The 26,030-nt window shown below is 48.5% G+C and overlaps 1 protein-coding gene across 3 annotated transcripts in view; it reads left to right on the top strand.

The window, feature by feature from the left end:
• The first annotated feature begins 302 nt into the window (after nt 1–302).
• VASH2 (vasohibin 2) overlaps nt 303–26,030 on the top strand; it is a 38,709-nt gene continuing 12,981 nt past the window's right edge. The window contains exons 1-5 of one of the 3 annotated variants that reach the window (XM_030034836.2): nt 303–843; nt 6,066–6,154; nt 8,516–8,572; nt 10,237–10,386; nt 17,765–17,839. In XM_030034836.2, the coding sequence (XP_029890696.1) occupies nt 547–843; nt 6,066–6,154; nt 8,516–8,572; nt 10,237–10,386; nt 17,765–17,839 (668 nt within the window). In that variant the 5' untranslated portion in view covers nt 303–546. The remainder of the gene's footprint in view (nt 844–6,065; nt 6,155–8,515; nt 8,573–10,236; nt 10,387–17,764; nt 17,840–26,030) is intronic. The other 2 variants (XM_030034837.2, XM_030034838.2) reach the window with 2 other exon arrangements.

Here is a 26,030-nt window from a genome sequence, read left to right as displayed (position 1 = left end):
TTTCGACGAAGAGTTTGATCTTCAGGCGCCCCTCACGCAGCGGGGGCTGGCACGGCACGGCACGGCACGGCACGGCACGGCGGGCCGGGACCCGCAGCCCCACGCCGGGCGGCTGCGGGCGAAGGGGCTCAGCCTGCGCCGCCTGGCTCTGGTGATCGGGGCCGCCCGGCAGGGGGCGCCTCCCGTCAGCGTCTCCGCCGGTCACGGCTCGTCCCGCCCCCCGAGCCCCGCCCCTCTTTGTTGCGGCCGCCAATAGGAGCGCGCCGAGGGCGGGCGGGCGGCCGGTAGCGTGGTAACGCGGCGGCATGGAGCGCGGCGCGGGGCGCGCCCCCAGCGCGGCTGGGGCCGGGCCGGGGCGAGCGGGCGCCCGCCGCTAGGGAGGGGGCCGTCCCCGTGCCCAGCCTCCTCCGCACGCACGTAATACACACACATACATATATACACTACGCATACAGAGAGAGAGGGCCCGGGCGGCGGCGAGGCCTCGGGGAGCCTCCCGACAGCGGTCCCCGCGGCGCGCCCGGACTCGGGCATGGCCGCGGGGCCATGACGGGCGCGGCGGCGGGCGGCGGCGGCGGCTCCGGGAGTACCCGCCGCGCGGCGGCCGGCAAGGCGGGGGGCCGGTCGCGGAGCGCCCAGCCGCGGGCGGCGGGCGGCGGCGGGAGCGGCGGCGGCTCGGAGGAGGAGGAGCAGCGGGACGGCGGGTCGCTCTTCCTGGTGAACAAGAGCGGCTTCCCCATGGACGGGCAGACCTGGGAGCGGATGTGGGGGCACGTGGAGCGGGTGCACCCCGACGGCGGCGCCGTGGCGGCGGCCATCCGGAGCGCCGCCCGCCTGGCTCGGGTAAGGCGAAGCCGCCCCCCCTCTTAAAAAAAGAGGGGCTGCCGCAAAGCCCCAGGGCAGACATCCCGCGGCGGCCCGGTTTTGTGGGCGTGGAGGGGACGGGGAGGCACTAGGGCCGGGCAGGAGGGCGTCGCGCCTCGGCCCCGAGGATGCTCTGGGCCCCTGCCCGCTGCGAGGGGCAGCAAGGGGAAGGCGGGAGCGTCTGCTGTTCGAAAATAGACAAAACGGGTATGGTGCGGCGGGATGCTTAGGAGCTGGAGTTGGTGCCTTGGGAAACAAGGAGAAAGAAAATTATTTTCTTATCTTGGGGAGGAAGTAGCGGGAAACAAGAAAAAAAGAAATCTTCAGAGGTTGAATGAAGCGCTTTGTGCAATTTAAAGCACGTTTTGCCCAGCTCTTTGGAACGCAGGCATTTCTTAAAACACAGCCTTGCTCCTGAAATGTAATAAGGGATTTAAAAGTCAGACGTTTCATTTCCAGTACATGGAAAGATTCCAGATGCTTTTGTCTTGTACATTCCTTGGTACAAGCTCCAAACAGCTCTGCCTGACCCAAGTCTTTTTCCTCCAGCCAGCAAATAAAATGTTGTTGTCTGCTGATGTTCCAAGGCTTCTCACCACTGTGCTGCATTACTGATCACAGTCTTGAATGCTGTCAGCTTTGGCAGACTTTGAGCTTGATTCACTTCTCCCACCAAGCAGCATTAATCTGAGCTGACCGCTGAAGCCGGTGTTGATTCACACCCCTCTGCACGCTGGGGTTGTCACCGTTCTGGTTGTCAGTGATATGTATGCTTGTTCTTTATGTGGGGTAGAAAGGAAAAATTCTGTGCACGGAGCGGTTGAAAGTATAGTGAGTAGGGTGTCTTGCGAAGGTGCTTGTCAAATGAGATGCAGGCTGAAAAGGCCTTTCATCTCTCTTCTGTAATGTTTAGTTCAGCGTAAGTGCAAAAGGAACAAGCTCTTTCTCTCCATTCCTTTGCTTCCCTCGTGCCAGCACCAGCCTTTGTTTGGATGGGGGAGCAGATTCAGCTAAAGAATAATCTGGTTGTGCTGGGTTTGGTTGTGGTTCCTTGGTGTGGTTCATCTCATAGTTGCAGAAGCGCTTTAGGTAGAAATGAAGGGGCAGGGGCAAGGCAGAACTTCTTGTTTCAGCAGCATGACCAGCTTACACTAGTCTAAATGGCCTGCAGATCTGTTTGGTGTTAAGAGATGGCAAAACACATGCTGGACTTGATTTCCTTCCCTTACTTCCCAGCTCCAAAGCACGTAACTCTTACTGGTGATACCCGTAGTGACTGACAAAGCGTCAGGTGAGAGACATGCCAGTGGCTCCAATGTGCCGACATGCTGCCTGCCGGAGTGCCCCAGAGAGCATTGCCTGTGGCTCCTTCCTCAGTGCTGAAGCACGAGGTTGACTCGGTGTGGCATGTGCTGAAGCTGGGTAGGAGGAAAAATATTTTGAAATCTGCTTGGCTAAATCATCTGATGTTAGTTACTAGTGGCTAGTGGCTAATCAGTGGAGGGTGCTGTAAGAGTTGTCATGCGTTCCTCCTGCACTGTCTGGCAGCAAACTCCCTGTCGTAGTGGTTAACTTCTTCAAGGGTAGAAGGGCCTGGTGTTCCCTGTGACTAATTCTTGCTGGCTAAGCCTGGGACCTCTGGGGTCAGAGGGTAGTTTGAGGACCACCTGGTCCTTATTAAGGCCAACACATCTCAGGTGAGCAAGTGAAGGTTAGGAGCAGGTTGGTTTGCTGCTAAGTGGTAGTGGGTTGCTAAGGTTGTGATGGTAACTTCTGGGTTTGAGTAGGAATGTGAGGGAGAGTTGTTCCTTAAATGATGGTACAGCTTTTTTAATTGGCTTGTGCTGCTGGGTATGTGGCACCCTGCAAAAGGCCAGGTAGTGCTGATGGGGAGTGATGAGAGAAACTCATGCCTGTGAGAAGATGTCTTGTAATCTGCTTGCATTGGTAGTTGGTGGAGGCTGAGCGACTGGTGTGTGCAGCTGCTCCATTTTTGCATCTGATCTGTTCTTAATCCCTGGTGATGGGAGAGAGTTTTCATCCCCTCCCCAAGAAGCTCCACTTGATGGCTCTAATCATCTTGGTATTAGTGTCAGCGATCATACATGCAGGGCAGTAAGTAGCTTCTTAGTGTATTGGCAAGGTTGTCCTTACTGGAACAAATGGAAACCGCAGGGCTGCGCCTCTCCCGGGAGGAAGAGTCCTCACAAAAAAACCAGCTTGTCTGCAAGGGGGGCAATTTTGGAACCTGAGGGGTCCCTTGGTTGCACCCCACATGCCTGACTTTTGGCTTGAGCTCTGGGAAGGGTGCGGGCTCCAGGTTTGGAGGGGCTGTGCAGTCCTTTATGTGGTCTGTGATCTTGGAGATACTTGTAGATCTTAATGAATTGAACCTCTCACTAGCTTTGACCGCTCTAGACTGCCAGCTTCATCCATGCTAGGTAACAGCATACTGGCAGGGCAAGCTAGCAGAAAATGACTTTCTGGTCATTAAATGAGACACAGTGGAGTCGGGCAAGATGAGTTTCACACAGGATGTCTGTGGTGAACTGAGACTACAGTGTTTCCAGCCACAGGATGACGGTCTCCAGCTCTGCCACAAGGTCTTGTGCTGCAGCGGCTCTGCTGTCTCTGGAGCTGCCATTGCTTGGAAATACTAATACAGGGTCAAGGCCTTTCAACTGCCTGGTCTCTGAATTTAACTGGCTTTACAAATTCATGGTGTGTAGTGCTGTGTCTGCATTTCCTCTTGGCGGCTCTGGCCTCCCGCTACAAACCCTTGTCGGCTCCTGGCTGCTGAGCTGGGATGTGCACCGGTAGCTGGAGGGCTGCAGCCTCAACCGCAACAACGTCGCGCTTTCCTTTGCTGTGGTATCATGCATCCCTGGCTTCTGCTCTGTGCTGGCTGGGTGCCCAGGATCGGTGCTCCTGCAGCCAGCGCAGAAATCTGGGGGATGAAAAAATGGGTTTGTTTGGAGGCAGTGGGAGTGGCGGGTGGCTGTCTGCTGCCTGGCCTGGCTAGTGGCATGGTGCCGTGTACTGCCCCCCCGGCACTGGAAAGAGGAGAGCAGTGTGCCGTCCTGCATGGGGGAAGACCGATGGCCACTTCTTCCACGTTGCCTGAGATCTGAAGGGCCTTGGGTCTCCTGGCTTGGCAGGTCGGCCGAGGTAACTTTAACAGACAGGTGATGGGATATGTGTCAGCTGTTGCCAAAACCCTGGTTCTCTTTACCCAAGTGACCCCGGTGGCTGACACGATCATCCTCCACCTTGGAGATGGGGAAGCACGGGTGAGGGCGGCCGCTGTGGGTTACAGCAAGGGCTGTATCCCTCCGCACTGGTGAGGTCCCTATGGGATGCTGTCCTGTCCTGCAGCTGGGCAAGGGCAGGGGCCTCCATTTTATGGAGGGCTGGGAAAGGGGTGCTGTCCCCCGCAGTCGCTCTGCAGCAGCCAGGCCTCTCGCTGGCTGGGACTCCCATTGCCTTGGCATGTTGTGTCGTGTAAGCGCAATGCGTGCAGCTAGAGTTTCTTTATTTATGAAGAAAGGGAGTGTTTATATCAGAGCAGAAATGACCACCCCTGGAAGGATTTGACAGGCCTGCCTTGATTCCCTCTTTCAGCCACTTGCTGCTCCTGAGACTCAAGTCCTGTCTGGTGCGTTGAGTCCAGGCCTGCCTTAGTGCCGGGAGGGACAGGTGAATAATTTGTCCAGGCCAAAGGGGCCAGGGGTGGAAGGAACTTGTGAAACAGAAAAATTGCCTCTAATGAAGAGCTTAGGTGTGGAAATTGCGATTAAGAAGCACTAATGAGTCTGTCTTGTAACTCCCACTTGTGAGGAGAGAAAACCCGTGTACGTGTGCTGGTTGTCTGCCATGTGGTGCTGGGGATGGCAGCAGCGAGCTGGAGGCCTGGACATATGTCTGCTTGCCACGCCACTTAAAACACATTTCTGTGTGCCAGTAATGTACGAGTCTCTATTTTGGGTTTTTTCCCTTCTCTGAGGTGTATTTACAATTTGACTGTAGTAATTAGGTACATGTAGTAAATGCTGGGTTTTGGTCATCTTGGGATTATTGGCTCTTGCTCTCTGAAAGCAAATGCACAATCCCTCCATCTTACTGGAGGTGAGAAGCAGAGAAGAAAGTCTATGTGGTGGAGATGGCCCCATATGGCCTGAACTTGCTTTTTTTTTAATCTGTAATTGCTGACTTGAAGAGTGATCTTCAAACTATTGTAATGACGTCATGGGCCCGCAGATGCCACACACTTTCCTTTGTGCTTTGCGTCACAACTGCCCAAGTTGCTGGTTCCTGAATTTGGGTCTGCATTAATATTTAAATAAACTGTTTCCTCCACTACATTGAGAATTGTACTAGCTTATTTTTAGCCATGCTGCCCACTTTAACACCTGCTGACCCTATATTTTGCAGTCTTGCCCCTAAAATAAGGGGACTTGGGACGAGGCCATGCCCCCTTCCTGCATGGTTACAGACTCAGGAGCCATGTAGCTGAGGGGTTTAAATATGGATTGAGGGCCCGGTTTCTTAAAAGTGCTTAGGCACAAGCAGATGTCTTATGGGATTTTGGAAAAATCCCATTATGTTGCCAGTCTATATCTTTAAGTGTCTTAATATCATTAAATATCTGGGTCTCAGGTGGTCTTCTAGGTACCATGTGCTTCCTGCCCAGCAAGTGTGCTGCTGACAAGTGGCAGATGGGAAATTATGCAGCCCAGGATCCTTGTCTCCTTTTATCTTTCTCTTGTGGTAGAGGAAACCAAAAATTAGATTTGAAATGGCTTTCTGGGGGAGGGAGGACAGCAGAACCAGCTCTGGGACTCTGCTCATCCAAACTGCCCTGTGCTAGAGGGGAAAAAAGGGAAGCATTGGCCTTCTGTGCTGGACTGCCTGCCCTTGTAAGGTGGTGTTTGAGGGACAGCAGTGGCTGTGGCAAGCAGCCTGCTGTGATGGGGGCCTGCCCTGGCCTCTCCATGCCGGCAGGGATGAGGCTGGCTCTGGTGCATGGCAGCCCTCATTGTCAGCGGGCTGACTTTGCTGATGCTTGAGTTCACGTGGGGTTTAAGCCATCTGTGCTGCCACGTTGCGTTGCACTAAGCACATGCCGCTGCCCAAGTAAATCACTTATCCGCTCTGCAGGGAGCGGTAACTGTCTAACCTATTTATCTTTTTTTTGTGTCCAGCCCTCAGTGCCACCAGTGCCAAACTACAAGCTCTCCATGTCGATCCCAGAATGGCTCCAGGCAATACAGACCTACATGAAGATGCTGCAGTATCCTTCTCCCGCGCGCAGTCTCCGAAGAGAAGTCTGGCTTGTGCCTGGCATGAATTAACAGGGGCTTTACCGAAGCACTAGCTGGTTTCAAGGGCTTGGGATCATTCGGGGGTGAAAGGACGCCTCTAAGGTTTTGTGATAGCACCTGCAGCACTGAGTGTGTCACAGCAATCCTCTGGGGGATGTAATTAACTTTAAATGATACTGAAGAATTTAATTGAAGTGATGTTGGTGGGAGTAGAAATGCTTATTTTGAAGTTGGTTTATGAGGATATTATGATCAGATGGTGATGCCTGGAGAAATACTATGGCATCTTGTCATAAAGCAACTAAGGGAGAGCTGGTGTTGTGGCAAACCCTTTCTCCCTCTGCCCTGGCAGCCCCTGCGGGCTCCCTGAGTACTGCGTACGTGCTCAGCTTGCAGGGAGTGTTTGTCATTGGGATGGGGGCACAAGCAGCTGTCCTGACCCTGAGGTGGGCAGCCTTGCCTGTGACACAGGAGCTGACCATAGGAATTGTCCCCTTCCGGATGTCCCACCTTGCTTTAGGGCTTCATCAGAGATGTACACATCTATCCAGCCTCCCTATCGCTGCCCCATGCCTAATACCTGACCATTTCCATTGCTGACAGACCATGTTGGGGGAGATGGTTGCTGGTCCAGATGCTGCTCTTCTCTTGGTTTTCCTTTTTTGTAAACTCTCCCTTTTTGTTTGTGTGCATGTGTGTGTAGGGGGAAGCAGTGGGGATGAGGAATGAATGTAAAGTCCTGGTAAGGATTAAGAAAGGATATGGGTGGCAGCTGGAAGAGCATCCAAAAATAGCTGGCCCGGTTAGCCTGCTGGCGAGTAGTGGTTGGGATCAAGGCGGCAGCAGGGGTTGGAGCTGCAGCAGCTGCTCTGGGAAGGGAGGCTGGGGCCAGTCTGCTCTGCAGGGGGATGGCACATTTCTCTTCTGCCTGTTGGCTGCTTGGGCAGGACGAGAGGCTCAGTGGGGGTGTATCGGAGAGGAGATCATGTCATACAGAGCTCTAAAAATTGTATCCCCCTGCTCCCCACTGTGGTTTTGAAATCCTGCACTCTGCTATGTAGCAGGAGCAGGCCTTAGGCATGGGTTTTGGATCTGTGTTCAGAAAAGCTTCAAAGTGGGCTGGGGAACAGGGTCTGGGCTTCCTCTGAGGGCTAAAAGAGTCTGTATGCTTTGTTCAGAGCACTCTGAAAGGGCCTCATGAATTAGGTTTTGAAGGTAGGAGGGAAGCAAAGCCTCATTTCTGGAGAACACTGAACTCTAATTGAAGTCAGTTCAGAGCATCCTGGTGAGAGCTGGAGTTTTTATTTAGACCATGGTTATACAGCCAGCAGCTGTGCTATTTATGCCTCGCAAGGTACCCTTTGCCTCCATGGGGTCACCTGTTTCTGCCTGGTATCACTGCCACAATTTTGCTGGCATGAATGTTCTTGTGGCCATGTTGGGAACTAGGCTGGGGAACAGATTCAGCTGGAAAAATAACCTAGCAAAATTAAGTGGATGGTGTGATTTTTATTGTTGTTGTTGAGGGGGACGGTTTGTGTTGTTTTTACTGGACAGATTGGTTTCCTGATCCGATTTACTGCATTACTGCTTGAACAGCTAAGCTCAAGGAGCAGGGAAGAGGCTGCTTTTGGTGATGCTGCTGCTGTTGCATGGTAGTTTGCACTCCTAGGCAAGTGGTGCTGAGGTTTGGTTGATGGGTGACTGTCTGCTGGCATCCTTTGTGATTAACTTTTCTCCTATGCTCATAGTGTTAACTAATGTTCTTGAGTTGTATCTAGCTGGTTATTTCCATTTCAAGCGCATTGTGTTTTTTAGGGAATGATTTATATTTCCTAGGTGTAAATGGATGCACCTGTAGTGCTTTTGGTTTACAGGTCATACGTGAGCTATGTGGCTGACTGAGTCAAAAACTTATAACGGAAGTAAGATCTTTCAAACCATGAATGATGTTGTTTGGTTTGGGTAGACTATAAAAGCTTTCTCTTGCCCAAATGAGAGACTTCTTTTCAAACTTGTAACCTAATAGTGAGTGGGACCTAGAGGAAAAGAGAATTCATAACCCTCAAATGCCAAATTTAAGTGTCGTTTTAGACAAACAACCTTTTTGCTTGACTCTCCACCTAATGCTGGTTAATATGTCATATAAAAAGAAAGTGGAAAAAATTGCTTTATTTCACATGCCAGGGTTTCATCTCTGTTGAGAGTCAGTAGTTTTTACTACTTGTTTTATGTTTCAACAGGAAATCAGAACTGAAATTTACCTTTTGAGCATTGTTATTTTGTTGTTTGACTGTTCAAGTTGCTTTCCTTTAACAGACAAAATTCAGATACAATCACACAGGAACACAGTTCTTCGAGATTAGAAAAACCAGACCTCTAAGTGGGTAAGTGTCTCAGGAAGTGGTCTAGCGCTCTTGTCCTACATCATGCCAGATGATCACCTTGGGCATTTAAGCACTGTAGCACCACAGCATGGGAGGGCTGTCTCCTCCATGCCATGGCTCCTTTGGCAGGGCCAAAACTGTGTATGTTGCTGCCTTTGCAAGGAGGGTCCCAGCTTGCTGCCAGGTGGCAAATGGACCCATTGAGAGCCAACGAGGGGAAGGGCTGGTCTTGCTCAGCTGCTGCATGGGAGCTGCATAGCTATAGTCCAAAGCTGAATGCACAGGGCTGGGAAACTCTCAGTTCTTGCTTGTTGGTGTTGGGTTGGGAGGGCTGGGCTGCTTTTATGGAAACTATGTAAGTCCTGATATTCTGGTTGTGCTGTAATGCCCTTTGCTGATGGTAGGAAGAGATCAGCTGTGCAAAACGCTGCAGGAATTTTGATGTCTCGGGCGCAGTCCTTTCCCCTGGGGGATCACAATGGACCTTTAAAGTCATGGCTGTGCTTCTCCCATTGCCACTTATCTTGCTGTTCCTTCCACGTGGTGAACTCCAGCACTGGTTGGGATGAGCTGTGCAATACAAGTACGAACATGTGCACAGGGAGCCTGGCACCAGAGAGCTGGGATCCCTTGCATGTAAGAACTGCATCATACTTAGGACAGCACTTCAATAGGACCCAGTAAATTAGCAGGTTAGGGTGGGAAGTGATGTTGACAACATCATGCTTTTATTTTAGGGTGAAATTTAGATAAGCAGAATATAATTACTCCTGTAGACTGGCCAGTCTCTAGTTCTCCCCAGCTGTCTGTCATTAATCTAATGGTCCATCACTGTAAATTCCAGTTACCATCCCAGCTCTGTGCTTCAGGTTTTCATCTTGCTGACAGCAATCTTTCCCACTTCCTTTCTCTATGTAATGTTCACTGCACTAGTGGAACTAGTTTAGAAGAAATCTTGTGCCTTGAATGATAGATGGGTTTACAGAAGCTTAAACCAATTTTCAGGCTGGTCACTCATTTTTAAATTTGTCCCATTACTTTTTTCCAAGGAAGTGGAGGATGAAAAAGAATTATGCTCAGCACTCACCACTTGAAAGGTCAGCATCCTCCTGGGCTGGGTGAAAGCCTGGCTTACGAGGGTGGTACTCTTTCCTGGAAGGGAGCCAATATAGTGCTCGCAGCTGGAGATGTACCCATGGCTTTGGATCGTCTCCTAAGTGATGCCATTTCCTCTATTTATCTGCCTTAGTGTTTGCCTGGGGACTCATGTCTGACTTCTCTCCTTGTCCTGTTGCTCTTAGGACTCCTGTGGGTGACTTGGCGTGTGCTGGCAGGGCTTTTGCAGAGTTAAGGAAAGTGCACCTGGAAATGATCCAACCCCTTGGGGCAGCTGCTTCCAGCTTGCACAGTGTTAAGACCTGAGCTGCTTTGCTCCTTGACCTGATGGACGGGAATGCTAGGAGTAGCGGAGCTGTTAGGAGCACACTTACGGAGCTGCCCAGATCCTGTTGTACTGCAGCGTGGCTCGAGCGCTTGCCCTGTCTTGGTTTCTCCAACTTTGAGAAGGGGAATAACGCATTGATAATGTTGAGGTGTCCCTGGAGGCTTTCCTTCACCTGGGGTGTGTGGCTGTTCATAACAGCTGAGGATATCTTCTCTTGCAGTTGTCCTTGGTCATTTGTTTTCCTGCTGCCAGGCCAGTTCTCATCGGAGCTGAAAAATTGCCTATGCCTGCAAGTTTTTTCCTGGGAGGTGTATTCCGCTTTGCAAGAAATCTGCTTCCAGTGTGGCAACAACAGGCCTCTTGTGCTGAGGTGACAAGCGCTGCTCTGAGCAAGTTTCTGTGGTGTGAAAGGCCTTGCTTACTGCAAGACAAAGTGTGTGTTTGCAAGTTGATCGGGCAAGATGCTGAGTGCCTCCAATTGCCATTGGCTCTTGAAAGTTGAGGCTGTTCCCAGCGCCGTGATTTATTGATATTAAACATATTGCTTATTTCATAATATGAGGGCTCAAAGCTAATGAAAGTGTTACAAGATCTTTGGCAGCCTCTCTTTAAGAGAGCAGTAGCCGGACACAAAGAAGCTGAGCACTAGATGGAAATTGAATATTCATAAATTCATGTGAAAGTGTCCTAAAGCAGCTGGGGCATATTAATGAGTTTTTCTATTATGGAGGGAAGACTAGATATTATAGAGATTTACTGTCAGCATGGGTGTGATGCATGAGAAAATAAAAATGCGTGGCTGCGCTTAGGAAGAAGAACATAAATTATCTATAGGAACTCATAACATTAAAGGACATGGGCTTGCTATAATTCAGTATTTACAATCTTTCTTTTAGCTATCAACTTACTTCTAGACTGCCAGACGCCCTGTGGATTTGTCTAGACTCCAGATAACACTTTTGAAAATGTTAGATTTCTGTTGGCGTAGCTGTGTGAGTTGGGGTGGTAGAGATGTGATTCTGCAAACTGTGTGTGGTGTTCCTGTTTTACTGGCAAACTGTGTCTGAAACTGTGTCTGTGTCTAACCTTGCATGAGTTGGCTGTATTTGCACAAAATCCAGGTTTACAGGTGTAGCTACATCCACCGTAGGAGCGCTTTGCTAACAGAGTATACAGGTATCCTGACCTGGGATGGTGTCCTTCACATAGGCTTTGTGATGTACCCTTTTGTACTAGGTAGGTAAAGGGCACCCTGTGGAGTTCAGCTCTACTGATTCATGGTGCACGTGTATGCACGCAATACGAGTGTTTAAGACACCGATAGGACTGGTTTTCCTTTTCCCGTACAGGTTTATGCTGGCAAAACCTCTATTACAGCTTTTGTTGGTACAGCTGGTCTGATGAAAAATGGTACCTTTTACTGAAACAGCCATTCTTTAGAACTTCCAAGCTTAGATTATGTAAGAGCTTTAGAAAAAAACCGTATTTCTGGATATCTAGTAATATCTGGAACTGTGAATTCAATGCCAACAAGCTTTTATTACTGGCTTTACAAGGAGCAATAAGCCCTTTGCAAGCTTCTGTTCTAGGATGCAGGCATGAGCCACAATGAGGAACAAATATCTTTGTCCTCCACAGAGTATCTGGGGAGGGTGTAGATAGGTGTGGTATTATGCTGTTCCCTCCAGTTAAGTGCCAGCTGATCAGTGGGACCTACAACTGAAGCAAAAACTGATGTTTGGGTAGGTTCTGGGGGCTCTGAGAAATTACAGCTCAGAAGCTGCTCTGTGAAGATGGAGAGACATTCAGTGACTGCAGATATAATGGGTAATCAATCGCAATAAAAGAGTGCAATAGAAGCAGTCATGTGGGAACAAGGCAACCAAATAATAGCGAAGGGGGGGATGGAGAATAATACTGTTTCAACACACCATGTTATTAAGGAACCATGATGGGGCTATAAAGGCAAATGGGCTCATACCATTTGCAGACAATAGACTGCAGAAGGCATTTGAACATCTGCTTCTCTCTCACACAAAGGGAGAATGTTACAGATATGGTGCTACGTTCAGCATGTGGTAGAAGTGCTTTTGCTATTGAAACAAACTGGTTTTGAGAAGATTCATGGGAGCAGTAGCAGCTCTGTTGTTTTCTCTCCTTTTACTCCTATTGATGCCTTTCACTTATCTCTTGGATTCATTGGGAAGAATAAAACTTCCAGGAGCCTTAGAAAAACTTGGGAGAGGGAGATTTTATGGACCTCATGCAAGTACAGGGGCCTGGGGAAGGAGAAGTTTGTGGAAAATGTACTGGAGGATCTCACTAATACAAATTTTATTGAAGTCTGTAGGAGTGTTTCTGGTGAAGGTAACGAGCAACCTCTCCTCCTAAGCATGGCCATCTCTGTAGTGACTCCGGTGTGAAGGGTGCCAGCTGGTGAGATTCTCCAGTTTTGGGTATGCTAAAATGTTTGAAGCTTTTTCTAACCTGTATATGAAATTGGGTGCCCTAGTGAAAAATCTGGGAGTGAAAGGAATTCATGGTTCTCATGAGATGTTTGCAGACACTGCCATTTTAAACAGTAAACTTCCTAAAAAGGCAAAACCAACTCCTCTATGGGCCCTCTCTTACTGCAGAAAGCAAGGGAGATAATCCAGGTGGGCTCCTGAAAATGTTGAAAGAAATTTGAGTCAGTTAATAAGGAAATATCACCATTTGCCAAGGACTAGATCTCAAGGGAGGAGCATGCAGCCTGTTCCCTTTGGCTACATTTGTTAGAGGCAGAAGTGTTCACCGTGGTTTGGAATAGAGATCTGCCTGGCAGGCTTTGGATAGTGGTGTAAATGCCGCAAAGAGGGGAGCTGCATGATGCTTATTTTTGACTGTAGCAGTCTCCCTCGAGTTAATGGAAGAGATGGGCTGCCCCCCATGCTCACTGGGGTCTGTGGAGAGGGTGGCTTTGGGCTAGTTCCCAGCTATCTGTGATATGAGTACTGTATTAGCCATATATGTGGAATCTTTTCAGATAACTGGAAAGATTTAAAGAAAATCCCAGAAACAAACCCTGCTCAGGCAGAGAGTCAAAATGCTTGATGCTGGTTTTTAATTCTTTTCTGCCTTAAATCTTCATTCACAAGTTTAACTGTGCAGACTTTCTGGTCATAATTAACAACTAAGACAGCATGGTAAGAATTTAGGAGTGAAAGAAAATAGAGAAAGGTCAAGTCAAAGAGTGCTTGTAATGAGTTATTTTCAAATAAGCTGGATGCTCCACCATTTGTCCTAGATCACTTGGAGAACTGACAAGCAACCTGCAAATCATTAATACTTCTGTTAGAGAGTGTGGAGAGGATAGGAGCTCTTGCTGGAAACTGGGGAAGGCAAAGATACCAGCCTTCAAAAAAAATAAGGGAAAAGATAAGTGTAGGAACTTTTTGAGTTTATGTGCAGTTTCAGGGTAAGTAATAGTTTGGCACAGTTTGTTTCTGATAATTTCCTTCTATGAGAGTGTAAGAGCTTTTGTCAATCAGGAGAAGTTTTGGACGTGATAGTCTTTGCTTTAGTATGGCTTTTGTAGCCTCCAGATTAGGCAGGGACCTTGAGTCTAAATAAAACTGTTTAATATAAGGAGCCAACCTGGTGGAAAGCAGTGCTTAGAAAGTGGTACTTATCCAATACCTTACTCTTGCCTAGCGGAGTTTGTCAGTTGAGGTGTGCAATCTCTGTCCCAGGTCAATGTTTTTTCATTAATGGTGTGGATAGGACTAATTGTTTGTTGATAGATGTGCTTTTCAGTCCAGGGTGGACAAGGTGACAAGGCTTCGCAAGATGGAATTGAGATTCAGAGTGATCTCGAAGGGTAAGAGAGAGCTGGGCTGGAACAAACAGGAGGTAATCTCATAAGGGCAAATTCAGAGGAGGGTTTTGGGAATAGCCAGCTGTGGGAATACACTGTGGAGAAAGAAAGGCTAGTTTTGCAAAGAAGGAGCTGATCTTCAAAAACAAACAAAACAATAATCCCAACCAAAGAAAAACCCCATTTGTTGTGGGTCAACAGGGAAAAAGCCAACAGCACACTGGGTTGGTCACAAAAATACACTGACAGTTGGATTCAGAAGGAAATTGTTTGTTTGTATTGTGGTGTGGTGGGCTTAGCTGAAGGACCGTGAGATGCGAGTCAGTTGAAGAGAGTCCAAAAGGAAAGCAACAAACATTGCCCAAGGTCTAGAAAATATGACCTAAGGGGGAAGCTTTGGGGTGAGAGAGGGAGGGATAAAAAAACAAAAAAACCCAAAACAAAACAAAAATCTGTGTCTGCTTTCTCATGTTTACAGAGGAGAGGGTAGGTTACAGCCTGTTGCATATACAAATGTCTGTTTCAAGAGGAGAGATAATAAATGGTCTTCATGCTCACTGTGGATAGCAGAAATAGCTTCTGCTTTAAATCGCAAAAAACGAAAGATTTAGTTTAAACATTAAGTGACCTTCTTAGATGCAAGGTTAAGTATAGGATATATAACTGGTGGGTTCCCAAGTCTTTGAGAAACCAGTTAAAAGTAGGTTGGAAAATAGTCTGTGTGGAGTGATTTAGATTTGGCTGATGCTACCTTGGGCAATGCGGTGGCTTGGGGATTCTCCAAAAGCTCTGCTTCCGACACAAACACGGGGTTTAAAGCCATGCTTCGTCTCAAGCTTGTTAAAAGCAGAAGAAAAACTCTCAGTGGTTATTGAACTGGGTCATCCGCGTAAAACCTGTAGTCTGTGCTGTAAATGCAGAGAAAAAGCAAACTGTTTTGAGTATTCCCCAGGACTCTGGGATGGATGTGTGTGAGGGTGCGACCTGCCCTGTGGGTGCAGATGGATGCCTGTTTGCTGATCACTGGTGATGCCTCCTGACTGATGCTACCTTCGCACAGATCCTCATCACTGTCACGGTCCAGAGGCTGTGGCTGTCTCTGAGCTGCCAGGTCCTGGGTGACCGCTGAGCACCTGCTGCCACTCCTGGACCTGGGTGCTTTGAGTGGTAGGAGAGGAGGGCTTCCTGGGGTCCCTTCTGAGCCCAGCTATCCAATGACACTATGTAAAGGGGAGGGAGGTCTACCGCTAGCCTCAGAAGGGACAGCTGTGGTACCCATGCACTAGTGGGCAGCAAGTTTTTAACCAAGCAAAATGCCTTTCCTGTTTGATTTAAATCTGTCTTAATAACCATATAGTGTCCTGGAGAGCTGTGCTTCAGAACCAACACATACGTGGCTTGCAAACAGTGCATGTTAAATACAACTTAGTATTTAAATAGTGTGAGTGTTGGTGTGACAGGTAAGTCGGTAGTAATTTGACTGCTCATTTAGGCCAATTACTTTGAAGACTCCCTCCCTGGCTGTGGAGCCATTCATGTTATCTCTGTGCTGACACCTTGAAAGCATGACAGCAGTGAGCTTATAAAAGCAGGTGTTAAGAGACCTGATGCTGCACGTTGTGACGAGGCAGCTCCAGTGTGGTTACTGTGTTTGCCTGCTGGCAGCAGGGTCAGTGTAGGTGTAGACTTGAGGAGGAGATGCCGGCCCTGTCCCTTAGACCATGTGAACCAGGCATACACCACACTAAATGCCTTCAAGCTGAATAGCTTTACAACTTGAGCTTTTTCCTGCTTGTGATGCACATTCGTAATTGGCTGTGACCTTTTTTTTTTTTTTTTTTTTTTTTTAACTCCCCTGGAGTTAGAAGATAGGAAATTCAATGGATTGTCTTGTTCACGGATACCTCCCATGCATCGTCTGCATGTAATACTTCTCCGTATGGAGATGGGGCTTTCATAGAATCATGGAATGGTGTGGGTTGGAAGGGACCTTAAAGATCACCTAGTTCCAACCCCCCCTGCCATGGGCAGGGACACCTTCCACTAGACCAGGTTGCTCAAAGCCCCATCCAACCTGGCCGTGAACACTTCTGGGGATGGGGCATCCACCACTTCTCTGGGCAACCTGTTCCAGTGTTTCACCACTCTTGCAGTAAAGAATTTCTTCCTAATATCTAATCTAAATTTACCCTCTTTCAGTTTAAAACCATTACCCCTCATCCTATCGCTACACTCTGTGTTACAGTCCCTCCCCATCTTTCCTGTAGGCCCCCTTTAAGTACTGGACGGCTGCTATAAGGTTTCCCCAGAGCCTTGACTTCTCCAGGCTAAACAACCTCAACTCTCTTCGCCTGTCCTCATAGGGGAGGTGCTCTAGCCCCCTGATCATCTTTGTGGCCCTCCTCTGGACCCGCTTGAGCAGGTCCCTGTCTTTCTTACGCTAGGGGCCCCACAGCTGAACACAGTACTCCAGCACTGAGGAGCCACTGTGGGGGATGAAGGGGCCCCATTGTGCGCCCTCGCCGGAGCTGCTCTGTGCTTCCAGCAGTGGGGTTTCTGTGGCTGATTGTGAGTGTGTAGGAGGCAGGCTAACTCTAATTTGTCTTCTGTACTGCAGGCAGAGTGTAAAGGGCGGTTGTTTACAAATGAAAAGATAATTTCTAACTTGGATAAATGGGACGTGGAATGGCTGTGACAGGCTGTAATAGCGGTGAAAGCTGTATTGCCATTTGCACTCAATACGAAGCTTAAAATGCATAAGGTGGGTAAATTAGAAAGTGGAGAAAACAGACTAGTAGTTTCAGATGCATATTTTCATCATCTTCTCTAATAGAAATATTTTTATCACTTAATGTCATGTTTTCTTAGAGTAGGGATCTGTTTACAAAGCTTCTCAGGGAAAAGATATGGATAGAGAAGACTTCAAAATAGAAGTCAGCCTTTGGTTTGGTTTTTAGCTTCTTTTTTCTTTTTTTGGTGTGTCATTGAATATGACTCTTCTGGCCTTTTAAAAATCTCCTTCCAGTATTTTTTTTTTTTTTTTTTAACTCTTCAGGATTTCAGGATCTGCTTGTGGAAGGGGATGGAATGCCTAGTTGGTTGATGGTGTGATGTCAGTCTGGCACAACAGCTTTCTCAGCTGAGCTGAAATTAGGTTACTTGTTTCTCATCGCAGTGTTGTCCCTGTCAGATAACTGTACTCCAAAGATAGATTTCAGATTGTAACTAAACTTTGTGAACTTGCAATGCAAGATCCTGGGCATGCATAGTTTCCTGCACTCCTGCAGGAAATCTGATGTTTTTTACCAGTGGGGAGCAGCAGCACGATGATAGCTCAGCTTGCAGTGGTGTGAAGTGTCTTGTGTTGGTGGAGCTTTCTGCAGAGCAGGCTTCAGTAGAAAGGCATTAAATTCTTGTCTGCACCTATAGCTATAGGCTCACAGAGGCATTTGTAGCTTTCAGGGGGCCATCATGTAACCATCCTCTCTCCCCTGTTTTTTCCAGAGGAGGGCCAGGGTTATTTTGAAAATAAGCTAAACTTGGTCCTGCTGTGGGAGCTTGCATGATTGCCAGCTTTTGCAGCTCAGCAGGGCTTTGTGTTACAGTCTGAAGTGGTGCTCATGGAGTTGCTGGGAGAGACAGAGAGGACTGCATTCCTCGAGCCCATCTTCAGAGGCTGGAAGGCACTGGCATGCCAAACACTTCCCCCCTGCCAGTCATCCTCTAGAAGTCAACAGGGCTCTGGCAAGTTGCTGAAGAGGAGAATCGAGTTCACCAATGCTTGCTGAGATAAGAACCGGAGGCTCCTGGCTCTCGGTGTACGAGAAGACCCTTTGATTCCTGTCAACTGCTTCAACTGAAAGGACTGAAAACTTTTTTGTTTCTGTCCTAGGTTAATGGAGACAGCAAAAGAAATGACCAGGGAGTCCTTACCTATCAAATGCCTTGAAGCAGTTATCCTGGGGATGTATCCTTTCGCATGCCTATGACTTTTTCTACTGCAGCACTGTTTAATATATTGCCCTTCCTGGATGGTGTTTGAGATGGTCACAGCCAAAGGTGAGTGCTAGCAGCTCAGGGGACTGCTGTGGTATTGATCAACAAGTTGCTGAATTGCCTAGGCTTGTTGGTAGGAGTTTGGATGCCGTGTGCCCAGTTCACAGGTGTCATGCTCTGGCCATGCCAACTTTGCCTCCTGCCCTGGTAATCTGCATAATGTCAGGATCTGACCCAAAGTGCCCAGATAAGTGTCTGTTTACACAATCCCTGTTTTCTTCGTTAGTATTTCTCTGCCGGTTATTGTCGCAGCTTGGTAACACCTGAGGAATGCAGGTTCTGTTCTATGTCTGATGTTTACACAGTTAAGTCATGTTTTTGTGTCTCAGCCCACAGCTGTGCTTTGTGCAGAAACATATGTGTATAATAGTTAAACATTTAAGCTTTACCTTAACATAATGCTTGCTTCCTATTCAGTCTCAGAAAAAAGAACCAAGAATATTTTCATTTAGAGACTGACTTGCTTCTTGATGCTCTTGTGCTGTCACTGATAAATCAACCTGCATCATCCTAAAACACTAGAGGAGGGTGAGGGAGGGTTACAGGAATAATTGTATGCCAGATACGTCTTACCACAACTGATCAAGTTGGATTTAAAACAAAACAAAAACCCAAGCCAAAATAAACCCCGAAGCAAACCAGCTTCTGGCATGTCTCTGTGGTGTTTTGCTTGCTACTGCTGCCCCCTCTCGTGGGAGAAGGGGCCGGCAGAGCCCGGCAGGTCGTGCCCGGTGTTGGCTCATGAGAGGGGGTGGCTGCTGCGGGGGTGGGAAGGGGACGTGGCAGAGCAAGTGTGTGGCGTGCGAGATTCATTGCCAGATGCGGTCTCCGCTGTGCTAGGAGGTCCGTGGTGTGCATCGGGTGCTGCTCATGGCTGTGCTCGGCTCCCCGTGTGCCAGGGATAGCCTTCAGGTCCCAGTCTGAAAGGTGGCTCTGGCTGACGGGGCTCCCCCTGCAAATGCTGGCAAGGTCTGCATGCAGCTAGAGGGATGGAGGTCCTGGGGGCTTGATGTCAGCAAGAGACTCAAACCTATGCCCTCCCAGAAGCAGAAATTATGTCAGTGGATCTGTTGTGCTTGCCCTTGTGTCAGGGTGGTGTCCCAAACTATTTGGGGACCAAAGGGTTGGGGGAGATAATCCCCAGGTGAAGTTGATGCTGCTCTGCGGTACTGAGAAGTGTCAATGTGGCTTCTAGCGCTGTATTTCTAGCACTGAACTGATTATTCCACATACCGCATGAGTAGAGGGTGATGAGTGGCGTACAGATGACCATGATAATCTAAAAGTATTCTTGCTGATCTAAAAGTTTTGACCGTTTTATTTTCATTTGGAAAGAGGGCTTTTTCCGCTTGCCAAAAACCTGACTTTGGTTCAATTTTTTTTTTAGCGGTGGGGGAAGCAAAATAGTTGAAAGCTATGCTTTGTATTATTTGGTGTAATCTGAAGTTTCTTTGGATTTTTAAGATTTGGATGAATCTTCCTGTCTCTGGATGCTACTTCAAAAAAAAAAAAGTTTATGGAAAACTTTTTTCTTTTTTAATTGAGAAGGCTTAGGTTGGGGAGAGTATGGGACAGGCCTGTCTTCCTATGACTTCTACTTGCTGTCTTGGAAGTCTCCTGTGTGAGAACAGGGACTATCTGCTGGGGTGGTGGTGCAGTATCAGATGTGTTAAAGATCCATGCAATATAAAACCTAAGTATTTTGCTTGAGGTGTGAGTACACAAAGAGTGTAGCAGTGGTGAGTGGATGGGCTGTCTGAGTATGTGTGCTTTGAAAGTGGCCGGTACAAAACCTGTGCCTGTGCAGAACCTTGTAGTGACGTGTTGCATGTGCACCATGTGGGTTTTTGGGAGGCATCTTTGTAACAGCACATGGGGAAGTTTGCTGATTTTTTTTTTTTTTTTTTTTTTTTTTTTTTCTCAGCTGTGTGATTTTGATCTTCAGCATTGCCCTCTGGATGCAGATGCGGTGAGGCCAGCAGCTGCGACTTGCTTTCCAAGGTCAGGCAGTTACCAGATAAGAGATGCAGTTACCATCTCCTGAGCGTCAAACCAATGCCTTCACATATGTCTGAGCTGAGCATCCCTATGTGTGTGTGCTAGCTTCTGGTTCCCTTCTCTGTCTCTGGAAATAAGGTACTGCTTGTAATTTGTGTGCTGGCAGGCTTTGCCGTGTTGCTTGGATACCAAAAAGAGTACAGCCCACTACAGCAGACCCTTGGCATGAGCCTTCATTCAAAGGCTGACTCGTGCAGAGCAGCTTAGCAAGATGTCATTTTAATTGAACTGCTTGCTGGCTCGTGCAATTGCCTTTTACTATGCGACTTCTTATAAAATGCTTCTGTAATCCCTCTTGGTGCAGAATTAAGTTTTGCATAATTGCCTTTGCACTAGATCTTGTAGCGTTTTTATAGGGCAATGAGTTAAACTACTGAGCTACCCTGTGTGCATGCACCAAGGGAGCAGCTGCTGTGAGATGACTGAAAGCTCATACAGATCTTCCAGTTCTATTTTGCAGCAACCTGCATGGCTCTTCTCTGTGTAGCTGTTGGAACTGGCTTCGTATCTCTCTGCTTACATGGTCTGCTTGTCAGTGCCTAACCAGAGGTCTTCCTCCTGCTGTCTTCCCCAGGGCATTTCTCAGTTCAGTTGTAAATCACCTGAGTAATGGTTCGTTCAGCTCATCCTTTCTGAGCAAGGATCCAAACGACTTGTGCTCAAGAAAGGGACTAGTAAACCAAAAAGTGCAAGGGAATTTTATCCGTGCTGTATTTGCTTTATTAAAATGGGGAGAGCAAAATATCAGAGGGGGAGAAGGAAGTGGCATGGGTGCATCCTTCCTCAGGGAGTCTTGCAGAGCGTCTGTGTCGGGTGAACATAACTCACTCCTGTTGCCTTCAGTGTGCTTCTTCCAGTTCATGTGAGGTAACAGTCAGACCCATGCAGTGTATTAGACCTCCCCCTGTCCAATAATATGATTAAATGAGGAAGAGGAGAGCAGAAGTGCCTCAGGAGGGAGAAATGATTTAACAGCTGCTGCACTATACCTTCTGGGCATTTAATCAGTGGATGATGTTTATTGTCGCTGGAGACCTGGGCCCATACTGCTCCTGCTGCCTAGCAGGTACATCCCTGGGTTGGGAGTGAGAAGTAAGGGGGAGAGTTTCTTGCAGTCATTGCAGGATATTGATGTCCCCGCAGTGCCCCTCTTTGCCTCCTGTATACTTGTCCACAGCTTGACCCACTTGATAACTGACATGTGGGCAAGGAGGGTCCTGCTGAATATCTGCAGCCCCTCTGGTAGCTGGGAAGAGCTGGGACAGAGCTTTTAATCGCTTCCATTATCACGGTCTACTCTTAAGCTCATCACATCAGACTGCAGCTGGGTACTGGAGAACAGGCACCCTAAAACAAGGGATGCCAGTCTGGTAGTCCTGCTTTAGGAGGCTGAGCCAGCTGCATGAGCCATTCCTTCAGGAGCACTGGAGCTGCCGGGGGGAACCTGGGCTCTCCATGCAGATGACATCCAGATGTGGGCTTGGTAGCCCTCTGCCTCAGAGTAAGCAATCCCAAACCTGGGATCTTGGCACTCCTGGAGCCTGTGGGAAGTGCTGTCTCACTCCAGGCTGTGGTTGGAAACTTCTCCAAGTGTTTAATACTGGTGGTTGGAGGCCCTCTGACATTGCAAGCAGTTGCTTGGTTGCTCAGAAAAATAGCTCTTCTGTTTTTACTGAAGTCTTATCTGATGGTTTTGAAGCATGAGGTTTATTTTCCTCCTGCTCCACCTCCTCACTCTGAGCTAGCAGCTTCAGCATTGCTAGCGTAAATAAAGCTGCCTCCTCACTTCTCTGTTTGCTCTCATCCCCTTCAGCTTGCTCGTGCCCTGTGGCACAGCCTGCCACAATGGGTCAGGGTGCCTGCTCACACTTCCCCAGCCCTTGTGAGCAGCAGAAGAGGAGGGGACCAGACACCCTGTGGTTTGCTCATCTCAACCAGACTTCAGCAAAAACCCACCCTTGCTGGCCTCTAGGACATGAAGCACTGCAATGTCATCTTGTCTGAATTAAATAAGGGAGAATTTCAAACTAATAAATAACAAATTGATTGGCACAAACAGTGCAATAGGCACTCATTTGCTCAATATCAGGTTCATCTGGCTTTCCCTTTTTTGTCTTTGGTTTGCAAGGCAGAGTGGGACTTGTAGCGAAGACCCCAGAAGGTGTCAGGTGTGATACTGGGTCTTCCTGCAGCTGGAGGAGAAGCACTTGTAAGTCTGGGCACTGGGACAGCTAGGTGCTTAGACCCGCTTGGGCATTAGCGTTGGCAGGCTGGTCTGGCACTTATATCTGAAACCTGAGCATGTCTTGGTTTGTTTCAAGCTGCTGTGGGCTCTGCAGGGCCTTGGTGCACTGTCTTACATTTGGGCTTTTCTCCTTCAGGCCTCTGAGGAGGAGGGTCTCCCCATGTCCCCTGCCCCTCGGGGTCTCTGCGGGTCTGGGTCCCTGTTGGTGCTGCAGAGGGGTGGCACAGTGCAGGGATGGTATTTATCTCCTCACCTGCTCCTAGCGCACCCCTTGCACGGTTGCTGCGTGTCAGCTTGGCAAAGGCACTGTTTTTTTTCCCCCAGCTAAACTCCAGTTGAAGCTGGTTTAAACACAGGTGGGCTGAGATCCTTGCAGTGTGTCCCCTCACCCCCTGTACAGTTGGCTGCGGTTCCTAGTGGTGGTGGGAACACTGCTGGTGGCAAGTAACCCGAGGTCACCTAGCCAGGGGGAACCAGCTGCTGCCTGGCTGGTGCTGTCAGCTGCTAAGACCTATTTCCAGAAATGTTTGAAGTCTGGAGCCACAGTGCTGGCACATGGAAAGGTCCTGCTCTGATCATTTGTTAATAAGAGGGGGGAAAAAGGGGGGGGGGGCAAGAGAGAACATAGAGAACATTTTTTCTAAAAGTTGCTGCTGGCAAATAAACAAGGTGAAGGACTTCAAATCTCTCTTCTGGCTGGGAACTGCTCTGTGCTCTGCAGTGGGGGCACCTGCATAGCAAAGGGTCTGTACTGGGGGGGAAGATGCTGGGACTCCTTTGTGGGACATTTTTGATACTAGAGTTTACCAGGAGGTGGAGAAAAAAAAACACAAACCCCAAACCACAGAAGGACATTGGTTGAGTCATTGTGTGAGTCTGTGGATTTAAAGAAAACCCATCCAGATCCTTTCTGCTCCAGATTTTTAAACTAAGGGGTTGACTCAGCTAACACCTTAACTAATTCTCCCCTTTTCTTTTGAACTGACTAAGGATGCTACTCCTCCTTTGCTTCAGTGCCCAGGAAGATCCAGGTGGTGGCCAGAGTGCAGGCTTTGTGTCCCAAGTCTTGCTTGTATTTGAGTCTGGGATCTGAATGTCTCCCAAGTATCTAAGCTAGGTTCTGTGTGAGCCTGGGTGGTGAAGGTGATTGGACTATGGGAAGCACAACCTGTGGCTCAGAGGATGGTGTGCTTGTGTTGACTTGCAGGTCCGTAGGAGCTGCATGCTGGCATGGGAAATCCAGCCCTTTCTGCAGGCTGCTAGCAGTATTGGTGTGCTCAAGAAATCCTACTTGTTAATAGACCCATATTGGTTTACCCCAATGGCCTGTCACGCCCGAAGCATGTTGCATGCTTTGGGCCCAATTCTTCTCACACTCCTTTGACCCAAACCTGTCTCTTTCAAAATCAGCCCCCTGGGGTACAAGAGCAGAATTCATAATTTGCCTAATACACGCAGCCCTGGCCAGCAGGCATTAGGGTCTGTGTGGGGTGGAAGAAATTGAGGTTGAAGGACTAGCATGAGGCTGCAGAAGAGCTGAGAGTCAGGGTGGGCAGGGTTTGGGAATGTCCAAGGGATGGGGACATGCTGTACCAAGCCATTCCCTTGAGACCCTGGTGGAGCTCCAGGTACCACCCTTGTGCATTTCTTGGATGTGGGGGAAGAGGAGGGATACTGGGGCAAGATTGTGGCCAGCCAGAAGATTGGTGTCCCTCTTGTGTGATCTCCAAGAAGATCAGCATCCCTCAGTGCTATTTTTCTGCTGCTTTGATTTACATGAAGACCTGGGATCGGGAGGCCACTGAGCTTTCGTTACAGCTGCTTTTGCCCTCTCCTGCTCTGCACTGCTTCTCTATTGTGGCACATAATTTACTCCCTGACTCTCCATCCTGCAGTTACAGTCCCAGCTCAAAAGTGTGATTACAGCTGTGGCATTGCTGTGTCGTTGCCTTTTGTTTGCCACAATACAGCTCTCCTTGAGCAGAGCAGAAAGGAAGAGAAATAATAATGATGCATGGATGGAGGGGAAGATCTGACGTGCCTTTCCAGACCATTTGCTGTGTATTTCATCTCGGGTGGGGGCTCTCATTAACTAGTCACTCAGCAGAAGCAACCTGTACCTAAAGGTTAATTTCCGCAGCAGTTGTTGCTGGGTTATTTGATGGTGGGTAATTTCCATCCTCAAAAGATTCTTTTACTCCTACCTAGTATTTAATGAGATTAAATTGCAACTTCTCCGAGACCTCATGGCAGAAGTGTGTATGTGTGGCAGGTGGCCACCAAAGCTTTGTGTGGACTTAATAGAAAGGCACTTGGGGAGCAGAGAGAAAACCCTTTCATAATGAAGGGGAAAAATAGTGGCGATGTTTGAAAGCTTCATAGGTGTTAATAAAAGATACTGCTTTTTCAGTTACACAGAATGATAAATACAATGGGCTTCTGCAAGAATCTGTCTGTAGGATACAAATTATTGTAACATGACTTTGATGTACAGAGGATGCTCCTTTCAAGGCCTGGAGCAAGGTGACCTTTTAAATGAGGTGACTGTGGGCTGAGTTTTCCAGTTGATGTAACAGTGCTGGGCCCCATTCTGACCTTGCAGTGTATTTATGATCTTTAACTCTACCAATGGTGTGAGGCTTTTCTTGGAGAAGCTAGTGCTAGTGCAACAGTGATCCGGCAAGATCACCGAAGGCAATAGAGCTATTTCTGTTCTGTGTTTGTGTAGTTGGTATCGGGGTGAACTTTGACAGTTGCTGCAGGGTGTTTGTGTTTGATGTAGGTGGGGCAGCAGATGGGCAGAGGTGGGCACACGTAGCCTTGGCTGGGCGAGGGGTTATGTGCACAGTAGGGAGGTCTGGACTCTGCTTTGCACGCTCGTCCAGACTTACTGTTGTACAGATACTGAAGTGCACCAGGAGCTGGGCCCATAGTGTTGTCCGTTCTTATACCCTCTAATACATTTTCTCCAGACTGCTAAAGCTGATGACATCTAGCACTGAGTGCAATTAAATATGTTTGACATTGAACTGAAAAGCTTCCCTGTGGCTGTTCTGAAAGATTATTGCCAATGTGTTTTTCTTGCATTTTTTTTGTACAGAGGTTTAACTCCTTGCTCTCAACCTCAGATTCTGGGCAGTTCACGAATCTCTTACTAGTTGGTTTCTGTGTTTACCTGGAGGGCAAAAGTTTGAATATGTGAAATTCAACAACCATCAAGTGGGTGAAATATCCCCTCGAGAAAATGCTTTAGAGACAGATGAGAGCTGCTGGATGCTATTCCTGCATCCCTGTAGAGAGAAGAGGTGAAATGCAGGGTGTGGACAGGGGGTCAGCATCCCAGGGAGTTGCACTGGTGGTGAGGTGGGGTGTCAGGCTGGGCAGAACCAGAACCAAGCCCGAATTGTGTTTTACGGTATTAGTGCAAAGGCTTTTTGTGTTCTCAGTTTCCCAGCAGCTGTCGGGCAGCCATGCTATGCAGACGGGGGGGAAGGCTGGCTGCAGTAACATCCCAGGGCATCTCAGCTGTGCAGTGGCTCTTGTTTCGCTGCTGTTAAAGTCCTCCTTTTTGTGCATAGGGTAGGGAGAGGAGGGGATGCTGGAGATGCCCAGAACAGGACTCTGGTCTGAGCTGGTTCCTGCAGCGCCAGTGGGAACCAACCCCACTCCTCCATTTTTCAGGCTGCCCTGACACTATCCTGGCAGTGCTGCCCCTCAGGCTGGCATATTTCGTAGTGGCACCGCCCTGACTGACTGCCTTGACAGTGTCTGCCTCTGGGTATGGCTCCAGGGTTACAGT

This window comes from Aquila chrysaetos, chromosome 13 (assembly GCF_900496995.4).
Source record: "Aquila chrysaetos chrysaetos chromosome 13, bAquChr1.4, whole genome shotgun sequence".
Taxonomy (NCBI): Eukaryota; Metazoa; Chordata; class Aves; order Accipitriformes; family Accipitridae; genus Aquila; species Aquila chrysaetos.
Note: the sequence above shows the minus strand (reverse complement) of the source record. Positions and strands in the feature narration are given on the sequence as shown.